The following is a 27,790-nucleotide window of genomic DNA, read 5'->3' on the forward strand; positions in this document are numbered from 1 at the left end:
GTCTAGATTTGTCATCCAGGATCAATGAATTCCAGTTATTCTCAAACATGACTGTTTTCTCGTTTATTTTAGAGGTTTCTTCTTGCATATTTCGACTTCTAATAATGGTAAGTTGTTCGTTTTGATCTAAGAGCGTTCAGTAAACGAAGCCCTTTCGTTTGAGGTATAATATGAGTGAATTGGTTGAGTCTGAGGAGAGTTGAGCGCGGATATCCAATATAATGACTTGTTGACTGTGTCCCAAGCTATAATTATCCACGTAGTCATTGCCGTGTCTATCCCGTAAATTCTCCTAAGCTGTAAAGCTTTTATTTACTGAATATTCGTTTTCAATTTAAACCCCCTTTCTATCATCATCATTTAACAGCTTGTTTCTTTCACTGTTAGATATAACCTAGGCCATTTTGCTCGGTCTTGGCCGTATTAGGTCCAGGTCGTCCCCTGGTCTGTATTCTCCATTTCTGGGACGCCAATCTTGCAACATGGCCAGCCCAGTTCCATTTTAAATGTGTGATTCTTTCAATTGCGTCTGTAACTCGTTTCGGATCTTGTGGCTCGTTTGACTAATGTCTGAAAACATATCTCAGCCTGCCAAATGCAGCCCAAGTGATGTCCTGTTTATTTTATTACGACTGGGAACCAAATTTGTCATAAATTGGATCTTGGACTGTTTATAATTAAAGTTAAACCTTATTTTAACCATTCATGATAATTTATAGAGTCAAATGCCTTCTTATAGCTGACGAATATTAATACTATCGGCTTGTTGTATTGTACATTTTTTTCTATTGATGATTTTATCACCTGGAGATGGTCTCTAGACTGATGCAGGACAAGTTTGTTGGTCAGTCGTGCAGTAATGATAATTTACAGTTTGTTTTTGGATTATCACCGCAAAATATAGTCCTTAGAAAATCTCTTATCGATTGGAAATCTTGCAAAATATCAGACTCCAAAGAGCAAATACTAAACTCAACATAATGATGATTGAATTGAATTTTAAAGCATCATTACAAATAGAAGAAAGATACAATTAAACATGTGATTTTAATAATTTCATTTCAAAATTTCATAAAAATGATTAGATTAAATAATTTGTTCCTAGAAACCAACCCCGCTGAGTTCTCATTGATCTGAAATAATTTTTAGCAAAATATCTTCCAGCCTGTGGCACTTATCACAGATAGCTCTTGATTTTGGCAGAGCAAACACACACAGACTCCTTCGATTATGTTTTAGAAACATGTTTTTGATTCATACGGAGTACAGCAGCTGCTAATCTTATACTTTTTCTTTAGTTTCAGTTTTGTCCTTAGTGATCGAAGCGAAAAATCCTGGATCGAGATAAAACTTCCCCCTTATTTAAAAGCAAAAAAAAGATTTTATGAATTACTATGTTATCTAAGATTTATTTCGAAAAAAATCCAGGATTTTTTAATTCGATTTTTGTAACATCCTTCGGCATCCTTCTCTAATACAGCACTCGCGGAAGGACCGAATAATCTTGTTATACAGAGCGTTTTGTGAGCTTTGGCGCATCAGTACGGCGCAGCACAAGCTCACCGTTTTACAAAATGGCTGATGCACCCGGAACTTGGAGCAACCGGATCCACCCGGAAACCGCCTCACTCGATTGTACACTCGGACAAGTTGAACTTCATTTTTTTTATAGAAATTTTTTGTCTTGGTTGAATGCCAACCAAGGGCATGGTTTTCTCGATTTTTTTTGACACTTTTGTCCAAATCTGGTCTACTTTAATGTCAAAGCGGTTTTGAAAAGCTTGTGTCATATTAATATTGATACAATCTAAATATTTTTCCAGTATCACTTTCTATATCAATTATTTCAACTTTGTGATACGTTTTTCGAAATATTTATGCAAATTTAGATATTTTCTTTTTTGTTATAAGTGTAATACCTTAAAAACTACCGCTGTTTTGCAGTTAGACATCGTACCTGGGTTATAATTTGTTTTTGGATGATTTCCAAATCCCATAGGTTATCAATATTATTCTACAGCTTAATATATGTTCTATTTAACAGAAAATACATTGAATATTCAGCTCTCAGACAACGGCATTAAACTCAGATTTATTGTATAATGGACCAAGCACATGAATTTAGATGATTTATTCCAAAAATTCGGATACTAAATTAATACTCGGTACAGAGCTGATTTAACGAATTGTTGTTCTTGAAGTTCGACATGAATAAATTAGTATTGTAATGAAATATAACTTGGTAATAATGATGTATGCACATAGAATTAATTACAATAATGAATGAATCAATATTAATTTTAAAAATACAATAATCATACTCCTAACCTAAAAATTGATGTCGAATCTTACATTGTCATTTTATTAACCTCATAATTATATAAAAAAGAAGAAAGAACTAGAGCACTCTCGGTGTATAACAAAAAAATGACAATCGTTGATATTTTAGAACAATTTTCGTTTGATTCAACTTCTTTTTTTCTATTTTACATCGTGTATCTTCTCAATTAATATATTTGTATAATAGATAATTTAAATTTGTTTAATTTCTTATTTCTAAAAAAATATTTTTTGATATATTATTGCATCTAAATGTTCTTGATTTTAGGTCTCTTCTGTTTTATAATTAGTTTTTTTTTAATAATTTTTTGACTTTTGAACGTTTTGTCTTTTATATTATATTTTGATAGGCTTTAAAAAAAAGTCGAAACGTCAAATTTTGTCTTTGTTTTAAAAAATTATTAAGAAAACTAATTTTAAAACAGAGAGGTCTAAAATCAAAAACATTTAGATGCATTAATAGATAATTTATAATATAGCCTCTGCGAAATATACCAAAAATAGATTAATTAGTTTATTTATTTCAATCTAACTGGTTTCGTTGATATTCTAAGGTGAATACATTAATTTTAATACTTTTTTTCAATAATTTCTCTTAAATATCTAGTAATATATTTTTATACATTCTACAAATATTTAGTTCATCATGTATTAATTATTATTTTGAAAATGCTCCAAGGAATAAGCGAAACATTAAGTTATCTGTCTCCAATATGAAATTTAATCGATGTTTGATTATTCAACTTCAACCAAACAACCCATAAGCACAAGAAATTAGAAAAAAAAATAAATATTATATATAAATTCACTCAATTCATCTGCAGTTCTAAACAGCGGAATTTTTGTTAAATTTTCTATTTTTCCACAAAAAACAACTGTTTAATTTAACTCATTCTAAAAGAATTATTTTTCCTTTAAACTTCTTCCTTATCTGTGTCCAAACCAATTCAAAAGGAAAAAGGATTTAGTTCGAAATGATATTTAGTTTTTCCACAATTATCTAAAATTTTATTTGTTCCTTTAATTTCTTTTGTGAGCGGAATACTAAGGAAACAGTTATTTCCAAACAGAACTGGTATTTCTTTGAATTTGGCCAATTTTTTAGCAACCATTTGGTTATGGGCAATTTTTCGAGTGATAAACTGCATTATCCATTAGTATTATATAGTTCTGAGGAAGATCTATCATCAGTATCTGTGACCTCATGGTAGTCACGGGTACGAGTAGATTCAAAAGTCAATAAAACACCTCTAACATAACTGTTTATACCGCCAATGTGTACTATTATTGTGCATTTAAACCAGTAGATAAATTATTTGAAAAACTTTGTCTTCGACACCTGGCTAAAATTTTTTTGTTGTATGTCCGTCGTTGATTCATGTTTCATCTAGATAAAATATATTTCTGCTTTGGTTTCCCTGTTCTTTTATATTTCTAAGGTAATTTGAAATTTGTTAAATAGACTTTCTCGCAATGCTTTTTCCAGCGAAAATTTATTTCTTTTAAACGTTTCCAAAGTGTGTTTCGACTCAATCCAGGGTGATCCTTATCATCTCAAACCGTGTCAAGAACATGAAATTTGTTTTCCTATTATCATAAGGTTATGTAATCTTTAATATATAAAGTTTTTGGCCTGTCCAAACCTTTTTTCTATTATTTATGGTTATAAAAGATTATATGAGTCCAAAAACTTATATTAGCTCAGGTATATTTATGAAAATTTCAGGAAATATTTAGATTGTTTTTTAAAAATCTTAATTTTAATCATTTCATTTTCTATTGCCCATTAAATTATCGGAATTTTATTAACTAGACCAGATGCAGACATGGTAATGCTTTTCACATGCTTTGCTTTTTCGTTGGCTTATTTTTGTTATTTTGTTTCGATGTCAGTTCAAAATGTACTACTAACATGAATAATTAGTTACAAAAATTACTTTTATTAAAAAAACGTATCAAAAACAGCATTTGTGTTCAAAATTTTCTTTCATTTAAAGGTATTTGAAACTCAGAAGCCTGCATCAAACTAAATGTACAAACGAGCTTTTAATCAGCAATAAAATTAATGAACGCTAAAATATATTTAACCATGGCTAGTACTTCGCTTCTTCTCACGTTATTTTGGATTTCCCTATGAAAAATCAACCACAGATCTTCTTTTCTATAGTTTGTTCTCATTCCAAAAACCAGCGAGTACATCAATTTTCCTACAAAACTTTTTCGGCGTGTTTTTCTTTCCAAAATCAGCTGTCCAAAGAATTCCTTGTCTACCACCTACCACAGTCAAAAGGCGTTAAATATACATTAGATTCTAGATGTATTATAGATTGTTTTGGAGAGTCGTTTTGGCTTTACAGCTATTCTGCATCTATACCTAGAAGATATTTTGTGTAAGACAGAATCTGCAGTTGTCTTCCACCGCTACGACCAAACTTTTAAAGTGGTATTTGACAAAGCAGTGACCTACCACTAGTTTGTGGTTGTACTTCAAACTTTATAGCAATCTTTTAGGTTATCTTAGGCCCGGAGTATTTCTCCAATAGAGGTCAATCTGATTCTTTAGCCATTCGTTCATTTCTTGAGGCCATAGTAAGGCTTTGGTCCAAGATATGGAGTCGTTGCCCCTTTTTTGGCATCACTGTCTGCTTCATCATTTTCTTGTATACCCTGGTGGCCTGGAAGCCACATTAGAGCTACGTGGTATTCGTGAGCTAGTGCTTTTACAGTTTGTTTATATTCGTATACTAGTTTGGACCTGTACTCAATAGCTTTCAGGACCTTTAAGGCTGCTTGACTCTCTGAGAAAATGTAGATGTGATTTCTAGGGAGGTTTCAATTCCATTTTAGTTTTTACAAGCTTCTGTCTACAACATTTTTTTGACAATAAAGCATTTCTCTCTCTCTCTCTCTCTCTTTCTCAAACACTCCTGAGTACATTTGTTTACTGCTAGCAAATCTACATGAAAAATGATGAGTGTTGTTGCTCGATGTATAAAGTGCATTGCGTTTAGGTCCAGTCCAGCTCCTTGCGCTAGCTTAGCGCCTCCTGTGTACCAGAGAGATACGTTTCGAGCTCTCGGAAGACTATTCCTAGTCCATGGTTGGTGGTCATTAATTCCCGCTTCGAATGGGGTATCTTTGTTCGACATACTATGCATTTGGTCTAGGTTTATTAGCTTCTGGGTAAATTTTCTATCTGAACAAATTTTTGGACAGAAATTCATGGTTCTCGAAATATGATATAGCACGCATCATATTCAATAAATATATAAATAAAAATTGACACATAATCAGTTTGGTTTTGAGTTTAAAAACCATTCTAATGACAAATATAAATGGTGAAGGATCTAGTGGTTCAATTTTAAATGAATTTCGTTTATTTTGTGACTAAATATTGATGTGGTTCACCCATTTTGAACTCAAACTTCGAATAAATGATTATCATTATAAGTATTTCTTCAAGTTTCACGTACTAAATGCTTTTTTTAGCAATCTAACAATGCAATCAATATTGGAAGTAATAATGTTTTTGTTCGTAATATCTGGTTCAATACTGGAAAGAAATATTGATTTACATTGTAATATATGCGTTTCAAATGCAGGGAAGTCTTTAACACATCTTGGGATTTTAGTAGCACAGAAAAGTCCAAAAACTTCTTGAATGGTTTAATCACATTTGAGGAACTGGGTCACTTGTAATATTGGTTTTAAATTTTCTTCTCCAACCCTATAAACGAGAGAAGTTGTTGGGGATATTGTCATCACAAAATTAAACTCTATTTTCTCTCTATCTAAATTCTTAAGGTCGAAATGTAAACAGAATAAATCAAATTTTGATAAAAAACTAATGAAAATTCAACAGGTGCTAGAATCGTCTGCTGAAACAAACCTTTTCCTCGTTTTCCGTGACCTTCCCTGCATAATAATTCGTATGAACGCATTGAAGTACAATCAAATGTTCGATTCGTCAATATCGACAGTCTAAAGAAAAAATCGGAATGACTGAATTTATTAGTAGATCGTATTGTTTTCTATAGACTGTTTTGTATAGGCGATGTCGTAGGAATTGCGTCGAATGACTTACTTTATCTGTTTTGGTGGCCGCGGTAGTCGGTTATACAATGAGAGACATCCGATATAAATGGAACTCGGGATTAAAAAGTGTTGGAATTAGCAACGAGGTGGAGCTGCCGCAGTTCCGGGTGCTGGGCCACAGACAGAGGCAAACCATTATTAGCCTCAGTACAGGTAAATTTCTGAATGATATATTAACATTCGCGTGAAAAAAGTAAGTAAAAAACAATTTTGTATTTTATTCACACCAAGCAACTTATTAAATAGATAAATCCTTTCCCAAATTTTTTGGAATTTATGGAATCATCCTCGTAAGCTGTATTCACTTCGGGCCGTAGTCTAGTAAAGTAAAATTCCATATCAACTATTGTTCTATTTTAATTTAAAAACATTTTTCCGAATAACGCAGGTGAATTAAAAAATTTTTATTCTTTATTATCATGGTGTGAATAAGGATATTTAATTTATACAATCAATTTCATAATACTATGTTCGTATGAGTTCAAAAACAAAATTTTTCGAAACGACCTCCAACGGTTGCTGTATATTTTCTATTCATCGCGATATTTTATTTATATAATTTACTCGAAAAGGAAATGAATAATCGACTGCTGTGTGGTGTTTTCCCTGCTTATATACTACGCAATTTGGCACAAAAATAGTTGATTCCAACAAAGGACTTTTCTTATAAAATTATTGTGCATATGGTTACGAAATTCAACACTACGTATCCTATAATGGATAAAATGAAATTAAAAAGCCGAATTTGTTCAATTTTTTTATTTATTTCTAATATAAAATTGTACATAATCAAATCTATAGTGACCAAATTCAAAAATAATGGAATAATTTTATGAAATCCTTTGTTGGTTGTGCTTGATTTTGAGTTTGGCACCCTGGCTTGTGATTGCAGTCGGTTACACCATGAGAGACATCCGGTATAAGTGGAACGAAGGTCCTAACTCGGTGGGGGTTTCCAACGAAGTGTCGCTGCCCCAGTTTAAGGTCCTTGGACACAGGCAGAGAGCTATGGAGATCAGCCTTACCACAGGTACCTCATTTTGGGACCTGGTAACAATTTCCTGTAGATAGTTTAAGAATATTTTTTCATATATTTTTAACTTGTATCGGTTTATCAATACAAATGTAAATATTTACAAGAAAATTATGGAAAATGTAACCAAAACATTTAAATACCTAAAATCAACAATATTATTATTTTAAAACAAGTAATTTTTTTCGTATGTTTTTCTTATCATCGCGATCTGTATTTTATGTTTTTTTTATTGAACACATTATGCTTACGCCTGTCAAAATTCCAATTTTGACAGGAACTAAGATATTGCAAAAACCAAATAATTTACAAAGGAAAAGTCTTCTTTAGATTTCTAATTTATTATAAACTACTTTCTGTCCCTTAGTTAATCTTTGAACAACCAAAATATAACGATAAAGAAAAAAATATTTACAGAGTGTTCCAAAATTATCTTTACAACTTTCACATCCGTTTGCGATTGTCACGTGATTTTGACGTATGACGTTAGAGCGTGACGGGGTTTTTCTCTCTTTTTATTCGGCCTTTAAGTGTTGGTAATAAGCAACTTATATTATATTTGAATCTTGAAGTTGGTATGAACTTTTTTCAATAACTTCAGTTACACCAAATATTTCATTTGAAAAAATGTTAGGTTAGATGGTAGATGTTGTACAGTAAGAAATACAGTTTACTTACATTCTTTTTATGAGAAATAATAAATAAAAAAAGCTCCGACTGAAGCGTTTGTCTTAAAAAGATGCTTCATAATCAGTTTTTTTACATCCTCTTTGTTGATATTTACAACACGCAGTATGTCAACTATACATCAAACATCATTTAGGATTAATGATGGTTAGTATTCTTGAATTTTCTAATGACAGGTATTTTGCTGCTGGAAGGTCTTTTTTCTTTAAAATATACAAATCCACTGCCTTCTTTAGACAGTTCTTTTGAAGTTGACGTTTCGGATCTTTGGACACTATCTTCAGATACCTTATCGTGCTCTCGGAGTAGAATCCAAACTTTCTGATCGACTTGGTACAGGCAGTTCGGCACTATGTAGGATGGGTCTGTTAATCGAATACAAATTTGGATACTGGAAAGTGTATTTGAATAATCAGCTATGATAAGTTTCGGCAGTATAACAAATAGTACATGTCTGGGTTCTTGCTTAGCCCAGTCCAATAGCAGTCTCACACACAATACGTCATATGTAGATGTCACAAAAAAACTGGATCGCTCCGTGCAGACGCTTCCGCGGGTATGGACTGTAGGCGACTGCGAAGCTTTCGCTCTACACACTTCGCCATTTTTGACATTCATGCGTCAGTCGGCGTTGTGATACAGCCACGTAAACATGTCCGCCATTACTGATGCTCCCGTCAATTGTCAGTTGTCAAGGGTGATACATTTTCTACAGGTCGAGGGGCGTAGTGCTGCAGAAATTCATCGGAGAATGAGTCGTGTGTATAGGGAAAACTTCATGAGTGATGGTGTTGTGCGTGAATGATGTCGACAATTTAAAGATGGCCGTAATGATGTGCTTGATGAAGAGGGCCAAGGACGCAAATGTCCAGAAGTTTCAAGGTGAATATGTCGAAAAATGTACCAATCACTTGGTAATAAAAGTATTGTTTTATATCAACATGTCTTTGATTTATAACCTATCGGAGATGCTTACTGTGCTTACTAATGGTATTTAACAATATGTTAAGGTGAAACAAAAAATTTCTGCAAACCGAACCGTTAAAAACGAACTAAGAAATTTGCTAGAATAATATAGTATTCATGTTATTACTCACTGTTTTTAATTGTTCACAAATTTAGTTTGTTAATGTTGAACACAATCATTTCATTTAGGAAACTACTCTAGATTGGCTTGTGAAATTCAATTCGTACGATCAATGGGTTACTATCTTATCCAAATATACATCCCGTCCGGCCTTATCGTCATCATTTCTTGGGTGAGTACCATTTTACTCGTTTGTTAATAATTAAATAAGATGCGTTAGAAGAGAAAATTAATATTAAATCTGATGAAAATGATACTGAATAACTAGCTACCGGAAAATTTTGAAACATAAAGTGGTTTAAAGCAAGGATACCTATCAATAATGTCCTTCAACCTTTTACTAGAAATCATTCTGAGAAGTAATGGCCCTCGAACTCAAGATTTACAACAACAAAACTCACTTGCCTACGCAGATGGTGTCCCACTTATAAATAGAACAAAGAAGGATCTAGAAAAAAAGTTTCTACTCTTTGAAAACGAAGCAAAAGAATATGGACTACACATAAATGGAAAGAGGACCAAATATATGGAAACTGGAAGTGATTTGAATAACTTCAACCCATAAAAAAGTAAAGATTTAATCAAGTCCAGGAGCTCGAATACCTAATGCTAGTTAAGACTAGTGAACAAAAAGTTGGATCCTTAGAAGGACAATTGAGATCAAAAGATATTTCATAACCTCCAAGTTATTCATTTTTAGACAAATTAAACATATGGGGTAGAAAGGTAGTAACCAGGTGCAAAACAAATGGAGGAGCAAGAGGATTCCGTTGGATAGGGCATATAGCCAGAATACAAGGAGCTAGCTGAGTGAAAATCCCTATTGAGAGGAGAAGGAGCGAAAAAGAGAAGAGGGCGTCCACAGACGCTTTACTGTTTCCATCGACTCAAATCGGGTCCTTTTTAAAGCAGATCTTTTTCTAACCTTTCGAGGAAATCTGAGCAGACCCGTTGACGCGAGAGCTTTTGGTCAGGAGTCAGATTTTTTGGCACCAACTTCGCACTTTTGTCATGTAAAATTTTTCTAACCGTTTGTTTATCGGCGTTTACAGCCTCGGCAATCATCCGAATGCTCATCCGACGATTTGCACGCACAATTTAATTGATTTTGGTCACTGTTTCCGAAGTTGAAACAGTCACAGAGCGACTAGGGAGCTAGTCATCTTCAGTGCTCGTGTAGGGCCGTGTAGGGCGCCCTCTAGTCGCGTAGTCTCGTTATTTAATAGCCACACCTCGTATAATTAGCGGATTTAATGATATATTTTAAATTCTTACGTTTAGGTAAGCTTTTGGCTTAATCGTAACGCGACGCCAGCCAGAGTGGCTCTGGGTGTTACTACCGTGTTAACCATGACAACACTCATGTCGTCAACAAATGCTGCACTACCGAAAATCTCCTACGTCAAATCGATCGACGTCTACCTAGGGACCTGCTTCGTGATGGTCTTTGCGAGTCTATTAGGTGAGTTTTGATTAGAAAACTTTCTTGTTAGTCGTATATTTTGTGTAATTCGGCAAAGTTAAATTGCATCACTTCTCGTATAACTGAGAACGCTACATAAAATATCGATATATTTTATAAAACTAACTGCTTTTGTTTAACGCTAAAACTTTATTGTGAGTTAAGTTGATTTTGATGATTGTTTTAATTTTTTATCATAAATTTTGGTCACCATTTCACCGTTAAAACTAAATCTGTACAGAATTAACAGTAATCTCAAGATTCATGTTTATAAGTCACATCCAAGCTTTTTCTAATCAGAAGGACCGAGGACATGGACAAAACAAACAAAATAAAGAGATGCAGAGTGTCCACAAAATCATAGTTAACCCCTCATAGAAACCATAAGTTAAACGAATGGAAAGCAAACTAACAGAATTTGTACTTTGACATTTTAGATAATCTGGAATCTGAAAATTCTGGAATCACTATAATAAACGGTGGTTGTGGTATAAAATTTTTTAATTAATAGCATAAGAACGTGAATATTCCTTCATCAATTCTCGTGTGCTATTAGCAGGATAACATCGTAAAACAGAGCCATTTTGTATTCGTGTTACTTCTTTTTGTTGGCTTTTTTCAGGTCGTTGGGTCGGTGCACCAGCCGGAAAATTAACAAGATTTATTCACTAGGAAGAGTAATTAGCGGGACTGTGATTATCATAACATTTTTTTTTTTTTCGGTTACTGCTTGAAAATTTTTGTATCTACCATAATTATTCAGCATATGTAACATCGATCGATAAAAAGTTTTATGCGGCAAGACAGTTGCTTTAGACGTAAGCTATGGTGTCAGAATATTTAGTAACTAACACTTGGTCATAGTTAACTAGCTGCTCTACTGAAAGCTCCTGCCTTATATACAAGGAGTAGAGCGAAAATTTTTGATCAAAAGTACTAGCGGGTACAGTTAAGTTAAAACTTTTCGCGCCACACCCTGTATACTTTTGCGATGTTCCACAACCTAGTAGAACTATCTGTGTCTAGGTACAACTAACATTTAACACAATGATTACGTCATATTATAGTTTCCATTATATTTAGTTATGAACGGAGTCATTAGATGGTGTACGGATGTGTATCCGTCAAAATAAGTTTCAGTTTCTGAGATAACTTTCTCATTTGATAGATTTTTTTTCCTTGTAGCATTTTTTGAAGCTGAAAATTGGTAAAAATCGTTGACATTATCCTAGTAAAAGATCGATTCATTAATGTAAATAATTAACTGTATAAACCTTTTCGTGAAAGAAAACGCGGAAGCAATTTGTTCATCTGGCTCAAATACTCATAGTCCAGTCATTTGAGATAGGAAAATCGAGATACCCAGCTATAAAGTGATTCATTTGACATCCTAAAACTCCTCTCAAAATTCAGCTCTATCTCAGAAACGATTTACCGTATGAAAAAAATTTTAAGACAAAAGTTGTGCAGAATTTAATGCTTTACAATATTGATAATAAATACAAATTGCGTAAAACCCATAGAAAACCAGTTATTTGCAAAAAAAGTGTTTTGACCCCCGATTTTTAAAGTTGCTCATATCGAATTACTTGTGAGTTTTGAGAGGAGTTTTAGCATGTCAAATGAACAAGTTTAAACGAGTTTATAGATGAGTATATCGATTTTTCGAAATTCTTTTCTAAATCTACCTAAAATGACTGGACTATCATGTAAAATAAAGTAACCTTCTTCGCAGATTACGCTCCGAAGAAGTCCATATTCATATTAACTGTTCAAATGGGAAAATTGCATTTTTTTATTTAGTGGAATACAATGGAAGGCAAACTTCGTTCTTCTCAATAAGACAAAAAGCAAAAACGGGACGGTGAATACAGAAACGAAATGCAAGGCACATCTGCTTAATTTTCCATAGAACTATAATTCAAAATTTGATATGAGACCAAGGAATCATTCAAAAAGTAACACAAACAAAGGAATATATAAAGAAAAGGCGTAGTGAAAATACAATATAGATGCCTTTTAACGGCCTTTTATTAAGTCCAGTAGCGTCACTACATTTTTTTTAACAATAAACAAAGAGAAACGCTTAACAACCGATTTTGGCCGGTGTCTGCTTCGTCTAGAAACTTTTTTACCCCAAGTATTTCCAGTAAAACCGCCACAATCCTTGCAGAGGAAAATCTTATATCAGGTCCATCCTGGAAATGAACCAAGTACCTCACGAAATTGATCCTATTTTCCAAAAACAACCTAAGGAGTTACTATTCCATTTCATGTTCCAATAGTTCGTCAAGCCGATGAAGCTTTTGAATATGACGAGTTATTACATCCCCTGGTTAAGCAGAAGGCGCTTTTCCTCGAAACCCAGAAGGAAAATGCACTGTTTTTCTTCGATTACAAGAACTTCCAGCCTTTTTTGATGATCCTCCTATAATTATAACCCTTCTAACCAGGTAAACGACGCGCAACTGTACTCGCCATTTTTAAATGAACCTAAACCACACGTAACGAGTCCGTGTGATCCAACACACACCAACTCATTATAAACATCCCGACTCAAGTTATGCAGAGGAGAAGAATCCTGTATCGGGGTCATAGTAAATCATTGAAAAATCCTAACCTCAAATAGTGGTAACGCCACTGCTTTGCCGTCGTTGCAGTAATCCCGGCAAAATAGATGTGAAAGGTCGCCGGATGAGAAAAGAGCCTCAACGGAGCAACAATTTTACGAGTGAAGGATAAAAGAATCTTTTTATATACGCGATGAATTCGAAACATGGCGACGAAACATTTACGTACAAGGTGGTTTTCGAATTTCCTCGAAAATGATTTTATCGATTCTTTATTGTAATATAATTCAATGAATTTATTTTGATTTCAGAATATGCTACAGTAGGTTATATGGCGAAACGAATACAGATGCGAAAAAATAGGTTTTTGGCAATACAAAAAATAGCGGAACAGAAAAAATTAAATGTCGACGGCGGTCCGGATGATCATGCTCCCAAACAAACAGTGAGTAGTCGTCTAGTTGGCAACAATAATCAATTCATAACTGATTCATCAACAAAATTCGTTTTATAAGTTTCAACTAACCCTTTTTATTTACTTTCGATTCATTTTTCTCTTTAATTTTAACTATAAAAACAAAAATATCCAACAAGGCATGTTTGTTAACTTCTCTCGCAGATTACGTCAAGTGATATTTTCAAGAACTCGAAGACACACCATCTTCTTCTTCTTCGCCAAATAAAGAGTTCACCAAATGGTACTGAACTACCATCAGATTAGAATTAGAGAGTTTAAAGAGGTTACCGACTTATCAAAAGAACTAATTTGCCACGTACTAACTAAATATTTATGTATGCGTGAGCTATCCGCGCGTTGGGTGCTGGGTCTGCTTCCTTTGGACCGTGAAATTCACGAATTGACTTTCGATTCGGTTGGCCACCCACCGTATTCACCAGATCTGTCCCCCAGCGATTTCTTTCATTTCTTTCTGATTCTTTGTTAGGATGGAAACTACTTAGACAACCCTTTTGAGAAATAACATCAAATCGATTCTAAGAGATTAATTATTTAACTTTTTATTGAAACCCAATGAAATCGTTCATCAGTCGGCCTTAGGGACATGGCCGCAGGTATAGCTACTTTTGTACGAAAATTATTTTCCTTTGTTAAGATATTTTCACGTTAAAGATCAATTGCTCGCACGGTATGCGGATGCCAAAACGAAAGGGAACCTCCCTTCTAAAAATCATCTCAATCCCAGTCCATAAGAAAATCATCTCCATCTTTTTGTTTAACGAATATCCCAATAGTTTTGGCATAAAAGAATCGAAATAAGTATCTTTGATTAATGAGAAGATATACAGATAGATTAAAGAGTAGTTTAGATTTTAATTTATGATCAGTGTACTTGTTAGTGGGGACATTTGTTCCAGGAGGTACGTTTCAAGGTTCACGACCCGAAAGCGCACAGCAAGGGCGGTACGCTCGAAAGCACCGTGAATGGCGGTAGAGGCGGTGATCGAGGAGGCGCTGGTCCGGACGAAGAAGCGGGCGCTCCGATTCCTCAACACATCATCCACCCCAATAAAGATATCAACAAATTATACGGGATCACGCCCTCGGATATCGATAAATATTCCAGGATAGTGTTTCCCGTGTGCTTCGTGTGCTTCAATTTGATGTACTGGATCATATATTTGCACATCTCCGATGTGGTAGCCGACGATCTGGTTTTGCTCGAATCGGATAAATAAATATTCGGTTTAAACATATTTGAAAATGTGCTTTTGATAATTATTCTCCAGTTTTTATTATCGGTGAGAAAATTACAGGTTTTTGGGAATACTACCCTATAATACTGCACCCACAAGCGAGGCACTGATTAAAACAAGTCTGGTATCCAAAAGACCGAATGTTTGATGTATAGTCACCATTCGAACGGGATAAGTCCAAATTAATGGTTGCGAATAAGCAATCAAACCAACGACTGTAGCTTTTATTTAAACAGGTTTAAAGGATCCAAAAGAAAGACCAAATGTTTGAGATATAAGCTTGGATAGAACCTTTTAAATCAACCAATATGTTCATGGTTACAAGCAAGCAATTAAACCTGCTAGTGGAGCTCTAATCTAAGCATTTAAGGAGGGAATAATCAAATTTTTGAAGGATACAAAAGATCAAAAAGACATTAACTTGGTCAAAGCCTTTTAAATCAAACAGTCAGTTCATGTATAGCCCCCAGTCGAACGGGATAAGTCCAAATTAATGGTTGCGAATAAGCAATCAAACCAACGACTGTAGCTTTTATTTAAACAGGTTTAAAGGATCCAAAAGAAAGACCAAATGTTTGAGACATAAGCTTGGATAGAACCTTTTAAATCAACCAATATGTTCATGGTTACAAGCAAGCAATTAAACCTGCTAGTGGAGCTCTAATCTAAGCATTTAAGGAGGGAATAATCAAATTTTTGAAGGATACAAAAGATCAAAAAGACATTAACTTGGTCAAAGCCTTTTAAATCAAACAGTCAGTTCATGTATAGCCGCCAGTCGAACGGGATAAGTCCAAATTAATGGTTGCGAATAAGCAATCAAACCAACGACTGTAGCTTTTATTTAAACAGGTTTAAAGGATCCAAAAGAAAGACCAAATGTTTGAGACATAAGCTTGGATAGAACCTTTTAAATCAACCAATATGTTCATGGTTACAAGCAAGCAATTAAACCTGCTAGTGGAGCTCTAATCTAAGCATTTAAGGAGGGAATAATCAAATTTTTGAAGGATACAAAAGATCAAAAAGACATTAACTTGGTCAAAGCATTTTAAATCAAACAGTCAGTTCATGTATAGCCGCCAGTCGAACGGGATAAGTCCAAATTAATGGTTGCGAATAAGCAATCAAACCAACGACTGTAGCTTTTATTTAAACAGGTTTAAAGGATCCAAAAGAAAGACCAAATGTTTGAGATATAAGCTTGGATAGAACCTTTTAAATCAACCAATATGTTCATGGTTACAAGCAAGCAATTAAACCTGCTAGTGGAGCTCTAATCTAAGCATTTAAGGAGGGAATAATCAAATTTTTGAAGGATACAAAAGATCAAAAAGACATTAACTTGGTCAAAGCATTTTAAATCAAACAGTCAGTTCATGTATAGCCCCCAGTCGAACGGGATAAGTCCAAATTAATGGTTGCGAATAAGCAATCAAACCAACGACTGTAGCTTTTATTTAAACAGGTTTAAAGGATCCAAAAGAAAGACCAAATGTTTGAGATATAAGCTTGGATAGAACCTTTTAAATCAAGCAATATGTTGATGCAATCGAGCTGGTCATAATCTGTATCTGTATCTGCTATGTCATGAATAAAATTTGATAGAATGCAGGAATGTTTCTTGGTGGCTATTAGACAGTCTAATAACCCAAGAGACCTTCAAGCAATGGACAAGTATTTCCAAGAAACTATAATTGAAAAGCAAGGATCGTCTAAGCTAAAAAAAAATCATTTCTGCCATCTTATCTCTCAAAAACTGCACTGATATGAATAAAAATTAATATAGATAACGTTTAACTGTAATATCTAGATTATATTCAATTAACTAAAGCAAAATGATACTGCACAATGCTTTTAAATTAAAATCAAACTAAAAACAAGTTGATACAAATCTGGAGGTATTTGCGAAATTTCTATTTCGAACGAAAACATGTTTCAAATGCATTTTTGGGTTTTACGTTGATATTAGTCAACTTTACCTAACCAATTAAACGTGATATGTAAGTTTGAAATTCAAAATTCACATATACTTAACTGAAGATAATATCTAAAGCACATTTTACGAAAATCGTGGCGATCCAATCAGTGACAAACTAAAAATTGAACGATAATCGTATTTTTTATTAACTGAGCCTCGTAGATTAGTGTTGAAATACTCATCAATTAATGAATACACCACGTATAAAGTCCCTTTCACTATTTCAAAAACTTGGTGATGTGAAATTATTCTCAAATAATTATTTTTTAATAATTTCATTTTTTTATTTTAATCCGTATTTGATTTTACAATTTTTTAGTGCTTTTTCGATCTAACAATTACAGGAAAATGAAAAGTAGTTTTGAAATTGTGCGAGAAAGCACTGAAACTTATCACTTCATATTTTATTCAATAAAATTGACCTCAAAATATATTATAACGTCATGAATTCATAATAAAAAATTAGTTTTAATTGATATTGAAGGTTTTTGGACAGTGAAAATGCTGCAATTGTAACCCAAACTTATCGAAACAAAGATAAAGAAATACAAGGAAAAGAAGTATAAGGAAAATAGAAAAATAACCAGAGATAACGAAAGAAATATATGGAAACATAAGATAACATAAGAAAGTTCAATTAGAAAGAAAAGTTTAGGATGAAAATGGGGTAAAACAAGGATATAGTCTTAGTCCTTTTCTATTCATACTTTTCATGGATAAAATAAAAGAAAAGAAAGAAAAAATAGACGGATTAGTATATGCAGACGATATAGTAATCGTAGAAGATACAGTTAATATAATGGAAAACAAAGTAAACACGTGGATAAAGAAAATAGAAGACCTGAGACCTGAGACTGAGTCATATCAATAGAAAACGAAAAAATAATGGGTAATAAGCAAAAAGATGCAGAATAGAATAGTAGAAGAGTAGATGAAACTAAAGGAAATAACAAGGAAAACGACGACGGATATTGAAATATGTAAACTTATCTTTTGAATAACGACATACGTTTTTGTGGATGCTTCTTTATAAAGAGATAGCGAGAAATTAGTTTTCAAAACAGAAATAACAAAATTCGTGTTTGTTAGTTTCAAGAATTGAGGAAAATAAGATTTGAAAAGGAAGAGACGGTTGTCGTTTATCAATATATGAAATAAAATATAAAAATGAGTTTTTGATCCCGTAACTTGGTGAAACATTTACAAAAAAACGAATATTTTGAAGGTTGATTCTATTGAAAAAAAAATCGATTTAGTTTTATGTTTTACGGAAATATTATATCGCTCAGTCGGCTGTGCAATTTCTGTGCTATTTTTGGAAATCGTGAAATTACCGCGAAAAAAAATTGAAGAACTGAGCATTCTTCAATTAGGGCTTCTATTTCACCAAGATGAGTCGTTGTAAATAGTTTTCAGGTTTTTTTCGATCCGGAGAAAAAAATTAATCAACTTTAACGATTTCTAATCGAGCGGTACGTTATAAAAAAAACCAAGAGATAATCAGGGTAAAAAATTTCACGAATTACAGAATAGAGAATTAATTTAACGAACTACGGAACTATTTGTCTGGTATACCAAAGTTGAAATATAAAATTGGGAGCGATATTTTGCGCAAAATGTGAATTTTCAAAATCGGCAGCTTAATCGATGACTTCTAAAGTCTATATTTAGAATAGGCTTTATTAAAATTCAATTTACTCGGTATATTTTCATTAATTTTTTTCTCTGTGATCTTTACCTCATACCACGACACACACATTTATATACAAGGTGTTCACATAATACCTGTCCGAAATCAATTTCAAATTAACCGTTTTTCTTTATAAACAGGACTGTATTTATTGTATTTGTGAACACCTTCGTTAATATTTCAAGACGAATATCATAAATTATTTTTGTTTAATTTAATAATGTTTAAATATTTATTTGTTGTTACGTTCTACTCGCTGGTAGTCTAGATTCGGTTAGATATAGTTTAAAAAAATATTAATGAAAGTCGAGGTTAAATACCGGATTTTCTGTATTTTATATAACTTTACAGTATTTTTATTAACATGGTCTCTAATATATCAAAAATTTTTATAGCAATTAAAAAAAATGTAAAAAATGCTTAAAATATTGCAATGTGTCAACGTTGCAAAAAATGATTCGTAGTAGGGAGTAGAAAAAAAGTATCTGTGATAGGTCGAAACGTGTTTTTAGTTATTAATATTAATAATCAAGGATACACAAAGTGATTTTCATTTGAAAAAGTCTAAAATTGATAAAAAATTCAAACTTTACATAATAATATATACTAAAATACCTCAAAAATGTAATTACGTCTGTTATAAATCTAATTTTCGATTCGCACTTATATTGATCAGAAAATATCGATCGATAAAACTTAATTACAGATTTTACAATAATTTTAGAGATACTTTATCCAATACAAAAACTAGGAAACATGCTCGAAAAGTATTGATTCCTAGTTATCACACAATCAATCTCTGCAGGGGTTGTTTTAGGATAATTATCACCTTCCTGTCATATTCAAGAACACTGTATTCAAAAATAAATAGAAAACATCCTCGAGACTTGAAATTTATCCAAAAATAATCAAAGTCAGTTGGTCAGAACAGTAACTAGTAAAGTATGAAATCTTACCTGTATGAAAGCATCATCATGCACTGTTTGGATAAGTCCATTTCTGGATAAAAATTATGCATATAAAGTATTTCAACTATTTCCGGTTTCATTGGAAAATTGGTTTCCACTAAATATTAGGACAACTACGTCATCTTGATTTTTAAAAACGCATAAATTAAAACTACTGCTTTTTCCATATTCCATATTCCATGTAAGATTGTGTTAAACACTATAGTTGCTTTAGCGGTGGCTTATTACAATTTATTCTTAAACAACTCTTAAAAAAACTCAATATTGAACCTGGTAACTTCACCTTCCAATAAAATCCAATAGATTTGCCCTAGAGTAAAGGATTTGCCAGAAAAAAAATTCAAAATAAATAAAGTAGTACAATATATTAAATAATATTAAAACTTATTATTTTGTGATTCTCAAAAAGTTATACGACTTACTAGAAAATTTAAATATCAATAAACAAAGAACAGTAAGATTAAAATCTTGAAATTAAGACAAACTGAGACGAGGTTAAAGGTTAAATTACTTTGTGATTCTATTTAAGATAATTAAAAACTTGGTGGTTAATGAAAACTAAATTATAAAATAGGAATAACAAAGATTTTTGTAGTTGAACTGAAAGGATTATATATTATCAGAACTTCCGGTCTGCAACATTAAAAATACTCATTCTGTACTGACATACTTGCCAAACACATCGAAAATCAAACGGTACAAATTGAAGTTTTTATTAGAAATGACGTACTGTATAAAATAACTGTCATTGTAGTGGATACGTAAAGGCTTCAATTAGAAAATACATACAGGATGTCCGAAACGAAAGTTCCACATATTCACGTAATCTAAATATATTAGTTGGAATTTTTGCTACAATATAATATAAAAAAATTATAGTCGTGCCTAGTGGGACATACCTATATATTCAAAAAACATCTTGTATATATTATTATCGTAAACGGTGTTGCAAATATGTTTCACTACAAACGTGAGATACTGTTTTATAATCACCCTTGTACATAATGGCGTTTTATACCTATTCCACGCGCACAGCCCAGCTATATAGGTTAGGTAGCACGTATATCGACACTTATTCCATATAGTAGAGATCTTGATTCAGTTATATTTGAACTACCCAATACTCTATCAAAAGTGATTTATCTATGTTAGTGTACAGTGCTGTACTTACCAATTGATGGCTTTTAATATGAATTTCATTATTTGTATCCTCTTGAATTTTTTTGTAATAAATAGATCCTGATAGATAAACACTGTATCAAGATCTCTACAACTTACAAAAACCTGTCATATTTGGTATAGAAATTTTGATATATTTTTAAATAGAAGCCTATATTTTGATACGTTTTATGGATTTCTTTGATTAAAGTTGAATTTATTGACTAAAAAAAATATGGAAATAAAGCTCTAATTAATAGATGCAATTTTTGATTGAAAACAAAATACCAGAAATAAAACAAAATAAATGCGAAGACGAGAAGTTTTAACCCAAAAAGAATCTAAAATGAAGCTGGATACATGTCAAGACGTTGGTAATAAACTTATTCGATGTACTAAGAAGAACTTGTACAGACAAATAGGACAGATGCCAGATTCAAAGACACACTTCAATAATAAACTATCACTAATTTTCTCGCATAACCTCAAAATTTCCGCCTTTGTTTTTCCATATACATATTTTTGTAAAAAAAATTAAATTGTTTATTAGTATCATGATTACTAATTAAATATCAAAACTTCTGTACCAATATTACGTATTACATTCCAGTTATACAGTCTTTTTATGAATAACTAAGCCATTGATGTATGGTATCAAAAGAAACTCGGTAACAACATGGTGAAAATTGGTAGTAATACTCGTGTATACAATGCTGCCAGCGTTCTGATAATTCCAAGAAACTATGGTAATTTGTAACATGAGCATACATAACTATGAATTTTAACTAACTGGTTGTTACTGAATTTTTTGCGCAGAACAATAATAATTACCTACATCGTATGAATATTCATGTAACGCACTGTATATATTCCCCAGAAAAATATATGCAAACCGTTTGAGAAAAAAAAAACGGTAAAACGAAATTCTAAAAATGTATTATAAAAATATTATTGTAATAAAATTATATATATACAAAAATAGGTAGTACACGCGCTCGTAGCCAAAATAAAAAAAAAGAAATACCTAGAAACACTGTAAATATAATAAATTAGCGCCACAGAATTATTAATAATTAATTCGCATTAAGACAATTTGTGAGTGCGTCTGACCAAGACAGGCTGGAAACGAGCGAATTAAGAATCGTTAAATCTTTTTTACATAACTAAACATTCCATTACAATATCTGGATTTATATCGTTTGATTTGTTTCAAAAAGTAACTTCAAACAAGAAAATAAAATGCTTGGCAACATTGCAAGTAACAGATATTACCTCATAACCAGAGACGTACTAAATATTATTTTATGATAATAAAATTTTTTAGTTTCTTAAAATTTTTTGAATAAGTCAAATATTTGCTAATAAACCATTCACTACTTTCCAGATAAATGTATTTTCCAAAGTTTCCCATAATATTCACTATGTGAATCCAAAAAAAAATAAAAACTCAGTTTTGTAAGAAGGATTTTAAGATATGACGCGCTCCCGAAAAAAAAAACTTTCCCTAGTTTGTACACCGTACCGTCACTCCAGTGTTTAATATTTTTAGGCACTTAGCACAGAGCAAGATTCTGGAGCAATATACAGAGTAAATCATAAAAAACCTTCCTTCTTATGAAAAAAAATTGACACGCTGTAAACTGCACCCCGAACAGCGAGCATACCGAAAACTGACGTCAGCATTTGACGAATTTCTAATTAACAGATCAAGGTCAACTTAAAAATAACAAATTTTCTGTTAAAAAGTGGTATAATGTACACAGATATAGTCAATTAATACAAAAATTAATATATAGTTTAGCTGATCGTGAAATTAAAATTTACTTTCTATTTCGAACGTTATGCAACCAGTATTACGAGTATATGAATAAACATTTTTCAATTAATGATATTTTTAGGTAAAAACAGCTTATGTTACAGTGAGATATTCCATTACATGTAGTAGGTAATAACATTAAAATATTTATTTTTAGCTTCAGGCAGTTGCAAAACTTTCAAAGGTTATAATTAGACCAAAAGTTTTTTTAAATATGTATTTGATACTTTCCCGAAATTTTCAGGGACATACCACAGAGATTAATAAATAAAACCATATCAGTCATTCATTCTGTACTATTTATTTCTTACTAATGAGTTAGTATAAAGCCAAAAGTTGATCTTGTATACAGAGACGACTGACAGAAGATAGGCCGGAGCCAGAGCTTGCTATTGTCAGTGGCGGCGGGCTCGTTAGGGAAGGGAGTTCTTGATGGGTCGATACTTGAATGGTTTCACCCGTTTCAGTATCTCCCGACCCGCACTGCGAGCGACTATTGCTCACTATTAAATATTCTAAATGATAAGAAAGAGTTGTATGTACTATATTTGAAAAACATTCCAATTATTTATTAACTACGTATTGCGTAGGTATTATACTGTTTGGCGTTTTTATTTAAATAAAAAAGTATTGAAACTATTTGTGCTTTATTTTATCCTTACATATCCCCTTATTAATCCATGTTTTTAAATCAGGAATACCCATTTAAAATCAGTTATAGCTTCATAATTTCAATGGAAATTAAAATTTTCTTTTATAATCCTTGAAATACAGTTTACAATTATAAAATGACAAAAAAAGCAGATACGAGCCTGACCAATGTATTAGAAGAAATTCAATACAAATAAAGCGAATTAGTATGCTACAGCTATTGAATAACAGATGTCAGGATAGTGGTTATTGAATCAAAATTATAAATATATATATATATATATATTATAAATAAAAAATATTGATCTATTTACATTATATTTTCATAATTCGTTACCTATTTATCACGAAATTATTAATTCGTCAAATATATCTATTCTATTATTTCAACTAAAAACTCAATGTCGACTAATCTAATAAATTACGCAATTTGTATGATTTCCCAACTAGATGTCGCTGTTATGTTTTTTTAATGTTAAGAAATAAAGTCTTACAGAATTTATCTTCGAATACACAAAATAGTGAAGAAAATGGCTGTTACTCGTGTTTTTGCTGGTGCTTTTAATATAGCGAAAAGAACTAGTTATAGTCAATTAATCAAAGTTTCATCAAGATATTTTCACGTGTCAAACTGCGCATTCGCAGGTAAGTTGAGGTAAACCTCAACATCAAGTAAAGATAATTTATGTAAAATTATTTGATAATGTATTTCAGAAAGGTTATATACTAATAAACATGAATGGGTTGAGGTGCAAGGAAAAATAGGGATAGTTGGGATATCTCAATATGCTCAGGTATAGTTTTTGTTAGAATTTATTTACGTTTGAATGTGAGCTTAAGGGAAATTTCCATTTCGTACCCCCTGCAAAGCAAATAATTTCTTTTGATAAGTACCTGACATTGTAGAGGTTATCAATTAATGTCACAAAAATAGCATTCTATTTATCAATAAATTTGTATTTAATCTCGTCTTTTAAGAATTATAAAATTAGTAAACATGTTTTTGGTTAAAATGTATTAGTATGGAATTATTTTTCTAGGAAGCTTTGGGGGATGTTGTTTTTGCACAATTACCTGATGTAGATACAGTTCTCAAACAGAAAGGTTAGTAAAAAAATCTGTTTAGGTATTTACTGAGAAATATACGAGGGATAAATATTAGTTTAATTTTTTAATAGACGAATGTGGGGCTTTGGAAAGCGTGAAAGCGGCTAGTGAAATATACAGTCCTATATCTGGGAAAGTTCTGGAGAAAAATATCGAAGTAGAAGATAAACCTTCATTAATAAACACTTCTTGTTACGAAAAAGGTAATTATCTCATATTTTCTTGGAATTTTCATTTGATATTTTCGATTGAAACGATTTTTTGGGAGTATTTTGTTTTGAGGTATTCTACATATATGTAGGTATCTCAACTGTGCTTCATATATTTTCATCTCTATCTGGTGTTATCTTTAGTTTTATTATTTATTTCCTTTTTACCTCATTAATTTTTATGTACTTCTCTCTTTTCCAAAAATGATGCTTTCATTGCATTGAATCTTTTACCAACTTTTCCTAGTTTTTCTTTTATTTATTTGCATAAGTGAACCACCAAAATGGAATGAATGAACTTCTGAAGAATCTTTTGTATTTTAATCTTCCGTAAAGTCCATATGAATCACAGCATCTTTATCAGTCAAGTTATCTTTTATATTTTCAATTGTTTGTTATTGATGGATTATATTTGCTTCATGCTTTAAAAAACTATCAACGTTTTCTTCAAGTTTCTTCACAGTATCCAAGGATATTGTAATGCTATTTTTATTTATTTAAAAGATGGGGAGAATTTATACACTAACTGAATTTATTTATACACTGAACTATTCACTAATTTATTTAAACAGACTGTTTGACTTACATCTCACTATTCGATGTGTTCACTATGACACCAAATTATTTACTAACTTTGGTTTCTATAATATTCTTTTATACAGGGTGAGTCATGAGTACCTTCACATACTATTACCATATGTAGAGCCCTCAGGGAGGATATCGTTCGACTAATAATAAGTGTCAACTCCTCTTCTTCATTAATTTACAGGGTGATATGGGAAATTCACTCTGATTGTTAATACATCTGAGCTTCCTAGATGATTCGGATTTTTGAGATCTCTAGAATTCCGTAAACGAACAAAAAGACTTCTTAGAAATCGTCTTTGTAAAAAAAAAGTGAAAAATTTCTTTTCTAATTTTGTTTTCAGGATGGTTATTCAAAGTAGAATTATCCAATGAAAGTGAAATAAAAGAATTAATGACCGAAGATAAGTACAAAGAATTTTTGAAAACTGTAGAATCTCATTAATAACAGTTGTTAGGAAATATGTTATTTTTTTGTTGTACCTTTATATGTGAATAAAAAAATAAAAACAGTGATTAGTGTTTCATCTTGAATAAACTAAAATCTACCGGGCAGGCAAAATAGAACTATTTTCGGAATATTAGATATACTACTAGAGGGCGTATTTGAAAGTATAGAATTAGAAAAGCAATTTTTTTCAAAATTTACCCAATTAACTAGCATTTTATATACAATAATCGAATTCTTGAATAAATTCTGCGCATTTTTTATTAAACAAGATTTAATGTATCTCTTCAAATAAATGGTGGGGGAGAGCGGGAAACTGGTTATGAAAAAATTACTGTAAGTCCGGTTATGCCTATTGGATTTTTTAAACTTGATGTTGTTTGAAAAAACTTTTGTCCAGTAATACGAAATATATAAATTCTAAGCAATTTAATTAGTAACGTGAATGCTAGAGGGCGTTGTTTCATATACTCTGTGTCCACTTGAATTTGTACAGTATATGGGAAACTGTCAGGCTAAGTATTTCTGGAACCATCCTCGTAGTCACAACAATGTATAGTAAATTTACTAAGAGTATCCTAATGATTGATTTTTTAATAAAAATACAATAGTACGCTTAACACTTTTTCTAAATTGTTAAAGTTTAAACTTCCTATGATATTTGAGATTTATTTCTATTGTACAAATATACAAATTTTTGAATGATAATTGTGGAATATGATCAGAGAGCTAATTACCATATAAACTTCGATTCGATAATCGTATTATATATGATATTTATTGAATAATTATGGAAGTTCATTGATTAACATTGTTTATAAACCATCATCAATGTATGGGTATGAATGATTTGCATAAGAATTTGGTTCATAGTGCACCATTACTCCTCGAAATGGTAATTAATTTTTGTTTCCAAGCGAGCTGTAACTATTGTTTTGCACGTGTTATAGATGAAATAATTCATAATTATAAAACAGGATATTTTTTGAAATTTACGAAAAAAATCTAATATGTGTGTAATCAGGTTGAAAAAATTTATGGTTGATGTAAATAGTATAACGATAATGCTTCGAAAAACACAGGAAATGTGACATTAAACTTTTTATTATTGTAAAATCCTTGTAAAAAGTATTAACTCATACAGACAAACTTACTTGCAGACTGACTGCAAAAATACTCATTTTTAGCTGTATTAGTTTCACTGAAACAGATCTAAAAAGTATTCTTTTAACACCACGAAACGAAAAAACAATTCAAAACAACCCCTATTAGCAGAAAAACCCAGTAAAACTACCACGGGCACATAAGAGAAACTCAATTGTTTACCCCATAGCAGGCAGTTTGACGTAGATCAACTGATTTATTCGATTGCCTAATTGACAATTCGAGAGCACGTGACTTTGACAAGTCTTCAAGAATCAAATCCTCAATATTAAAACAATTAACCATCCAAATATTTTATGGTTGACGCACGACCCTGGAATAGAACATCAAACTCGGTCACGTGGTACGAATTAGACTAGAACGCCATTTTAAACAGGTATAGTCGAATGTAAAGATGCTGAAAATCTTAATATATGAAAATTCAGTGTCCGTGTGTATGTTTCGAATTAACTCAATACATATATATGTAATATGGTCCAACTTAAGAACAGATAGCGCCTTAAGCGAATTTCTTTACAGAGAACTGTAAAATTTGGTCCTTTGCACCTCATAGATGGCGTCACACTTTAATGTGATATATTTTATATATATTTATAATTTAATTTTTGCTTCCAAAGTTTGTGATTTGTCATCTGATGGTCGTAATTTTGAGACAACATTCAAAATTCAAGGCCAGGTATATCATAAAATTGGACCATTGATGCCAATGTCAAAATTTCTTCAGATCTATTTTATGGGCAATTGTGAAGAACGTGTAACAACTCGATGCCAGTATAGAAGCAGAAATTAGAATTATTTTTGGAGAACAGTAATCAATTGGTTCAATTGTTTAAAAGAGTGTCACCACAATTATCAAATTGGCATCAAAGCGGACGTAGTACCTTTGGGAGAACGCGCCGGCAGATTCAATGCACCAACCGTTAATGAAGTTGCCATTATTATGATCGGTGATCCAGTTGACAACAGATCCATAAAAATTACACGCCGAGATAATTCAGTGACTAGAATTTCAGACCTACACCGTTC

The 27,790-nt window shown here is 32.0% G+C and overlaps 2 protein-coding genes and 1 long non-coding RNA gene across 8 annotated transcripts in view; 2 read left to right on the forward strand and 1 right to left on the reverse strand.

The window, feature by feature from the left end:
* The window catches only part of LOC130899662 (gamma-aminobutyric acid receptor subunit beta), a 90,296-nt gene extending 67,057 nt beyond the window's left edge, over positions 1-23,239 (forward strand). For 3 of the 6 annotated variants that reach the window (XM_057809774.1, XM_057809773.1, XM_057809778.1), the window contains 5 exons: positions 7,328-7,465; positions 9,311-9,414; positions 10,524-10,704; positions 13,586-13,719; positions 14,649-17,570. In XM_057809774.1, coding sequence (XP_057665757.1) covers positions 7,328-7,465; positions 9,311-9,414; positions 10,524-10,704; positions 13,586-13,719; positions 14,649-14,969 — 878 coding nt within the window. In that variant the 3' untranslated portion in view covers positions 14,970-17,570. Of the gene's footprint in view, positions 1-6,450; positions 6,589-7,327; positions 7,466-9,310; positions 9,415-10,523; positions 10,705-13,585; positions 13,720-14,648 lie in introns of all 6 variants that reach the window. The other 3 variants (XM_057809775.1, XM_057809777.1, XM_057809776.1) reach the window with 3 other exon arrangements.
* LOC130899665 (uncharacterized) lies at positions 7,180-20,677 on the reverse strand. Its single transcript, XR_009060050.1, has 3 exons — positions 20,526-20,677; positions 19,615-19,936; positions 7,180-7,482 (listed from the first exon to the last, which is right to left on the reverse strand). It is a non-coding gene; the product is annotated as an uncharacterized LOC130899665 (long non-coding RNA).
* Positions 23,240-23,679: 440 nt separating the features above from the next.
* Positions 23,680-25,665, forward strand: LOC130899664 (glycine cleavage system H protein, mitochondrial). Its single transcript, XM_057809779.1, has 5 exons — positions 23,680-23,896; positions 23,966-24,045; positions 24,292-24,355; positions 24,430-24,561; positions 25,497-25,665. The coding sequence occupies exons 1-5, from the start codon at positions 23,782-23,784 to the stop codon at positions 25,595-25,597; spliced, it is 492 nt and encodes a 163-aa protein (XP_057665762.1). The 5' UTR covers positions 23,680-23,781; the 3' UTR covers positions 25,598-25,665.
* Positions 25,666-27,790: the final 2,125 nt, after the last annotated feature.

This window comes from Diorhabda carinulata, chromosome 11 (assembly GCF_026250575.1).
Source record: "Diorhabda carinulata isolate Delta chromosome 11, icDioCari1.1, whole genome shotgun sequence".
Classification (NCBI taxonomy): Eukaryota; Metazoa; Arthropoda; class Insecta; order Coleoptera; family Chrysomelidae; genus Diorhabda; species Diorhabda carinulata.

Excerpts from the sequence above, each read along its gene's own strand:
- LOC130899664 (XM_057809779.1), top strand. The coding sequence starts at position 23,782 with ATGGCTGTTACTCGTGTTTTTGCTGGTGCTTTTAATATAGCGAAAAGA. Across the intron at positions 23,897-23,965 it reads GTCAAACTGCGCATTCGCAG|AAAGGTTATATACTAATAAA; the intron begins GTAAGTTGAGGT and ends AATGTATTTCAG. Across the intron at positions 24,046-24,291 it reads GGATATCTCAATATGCTCAG|GAAGCTTTGGGGGATGTTGT; the intron begins GTATAGTTTTTG and ends TTATTTTTCTAG.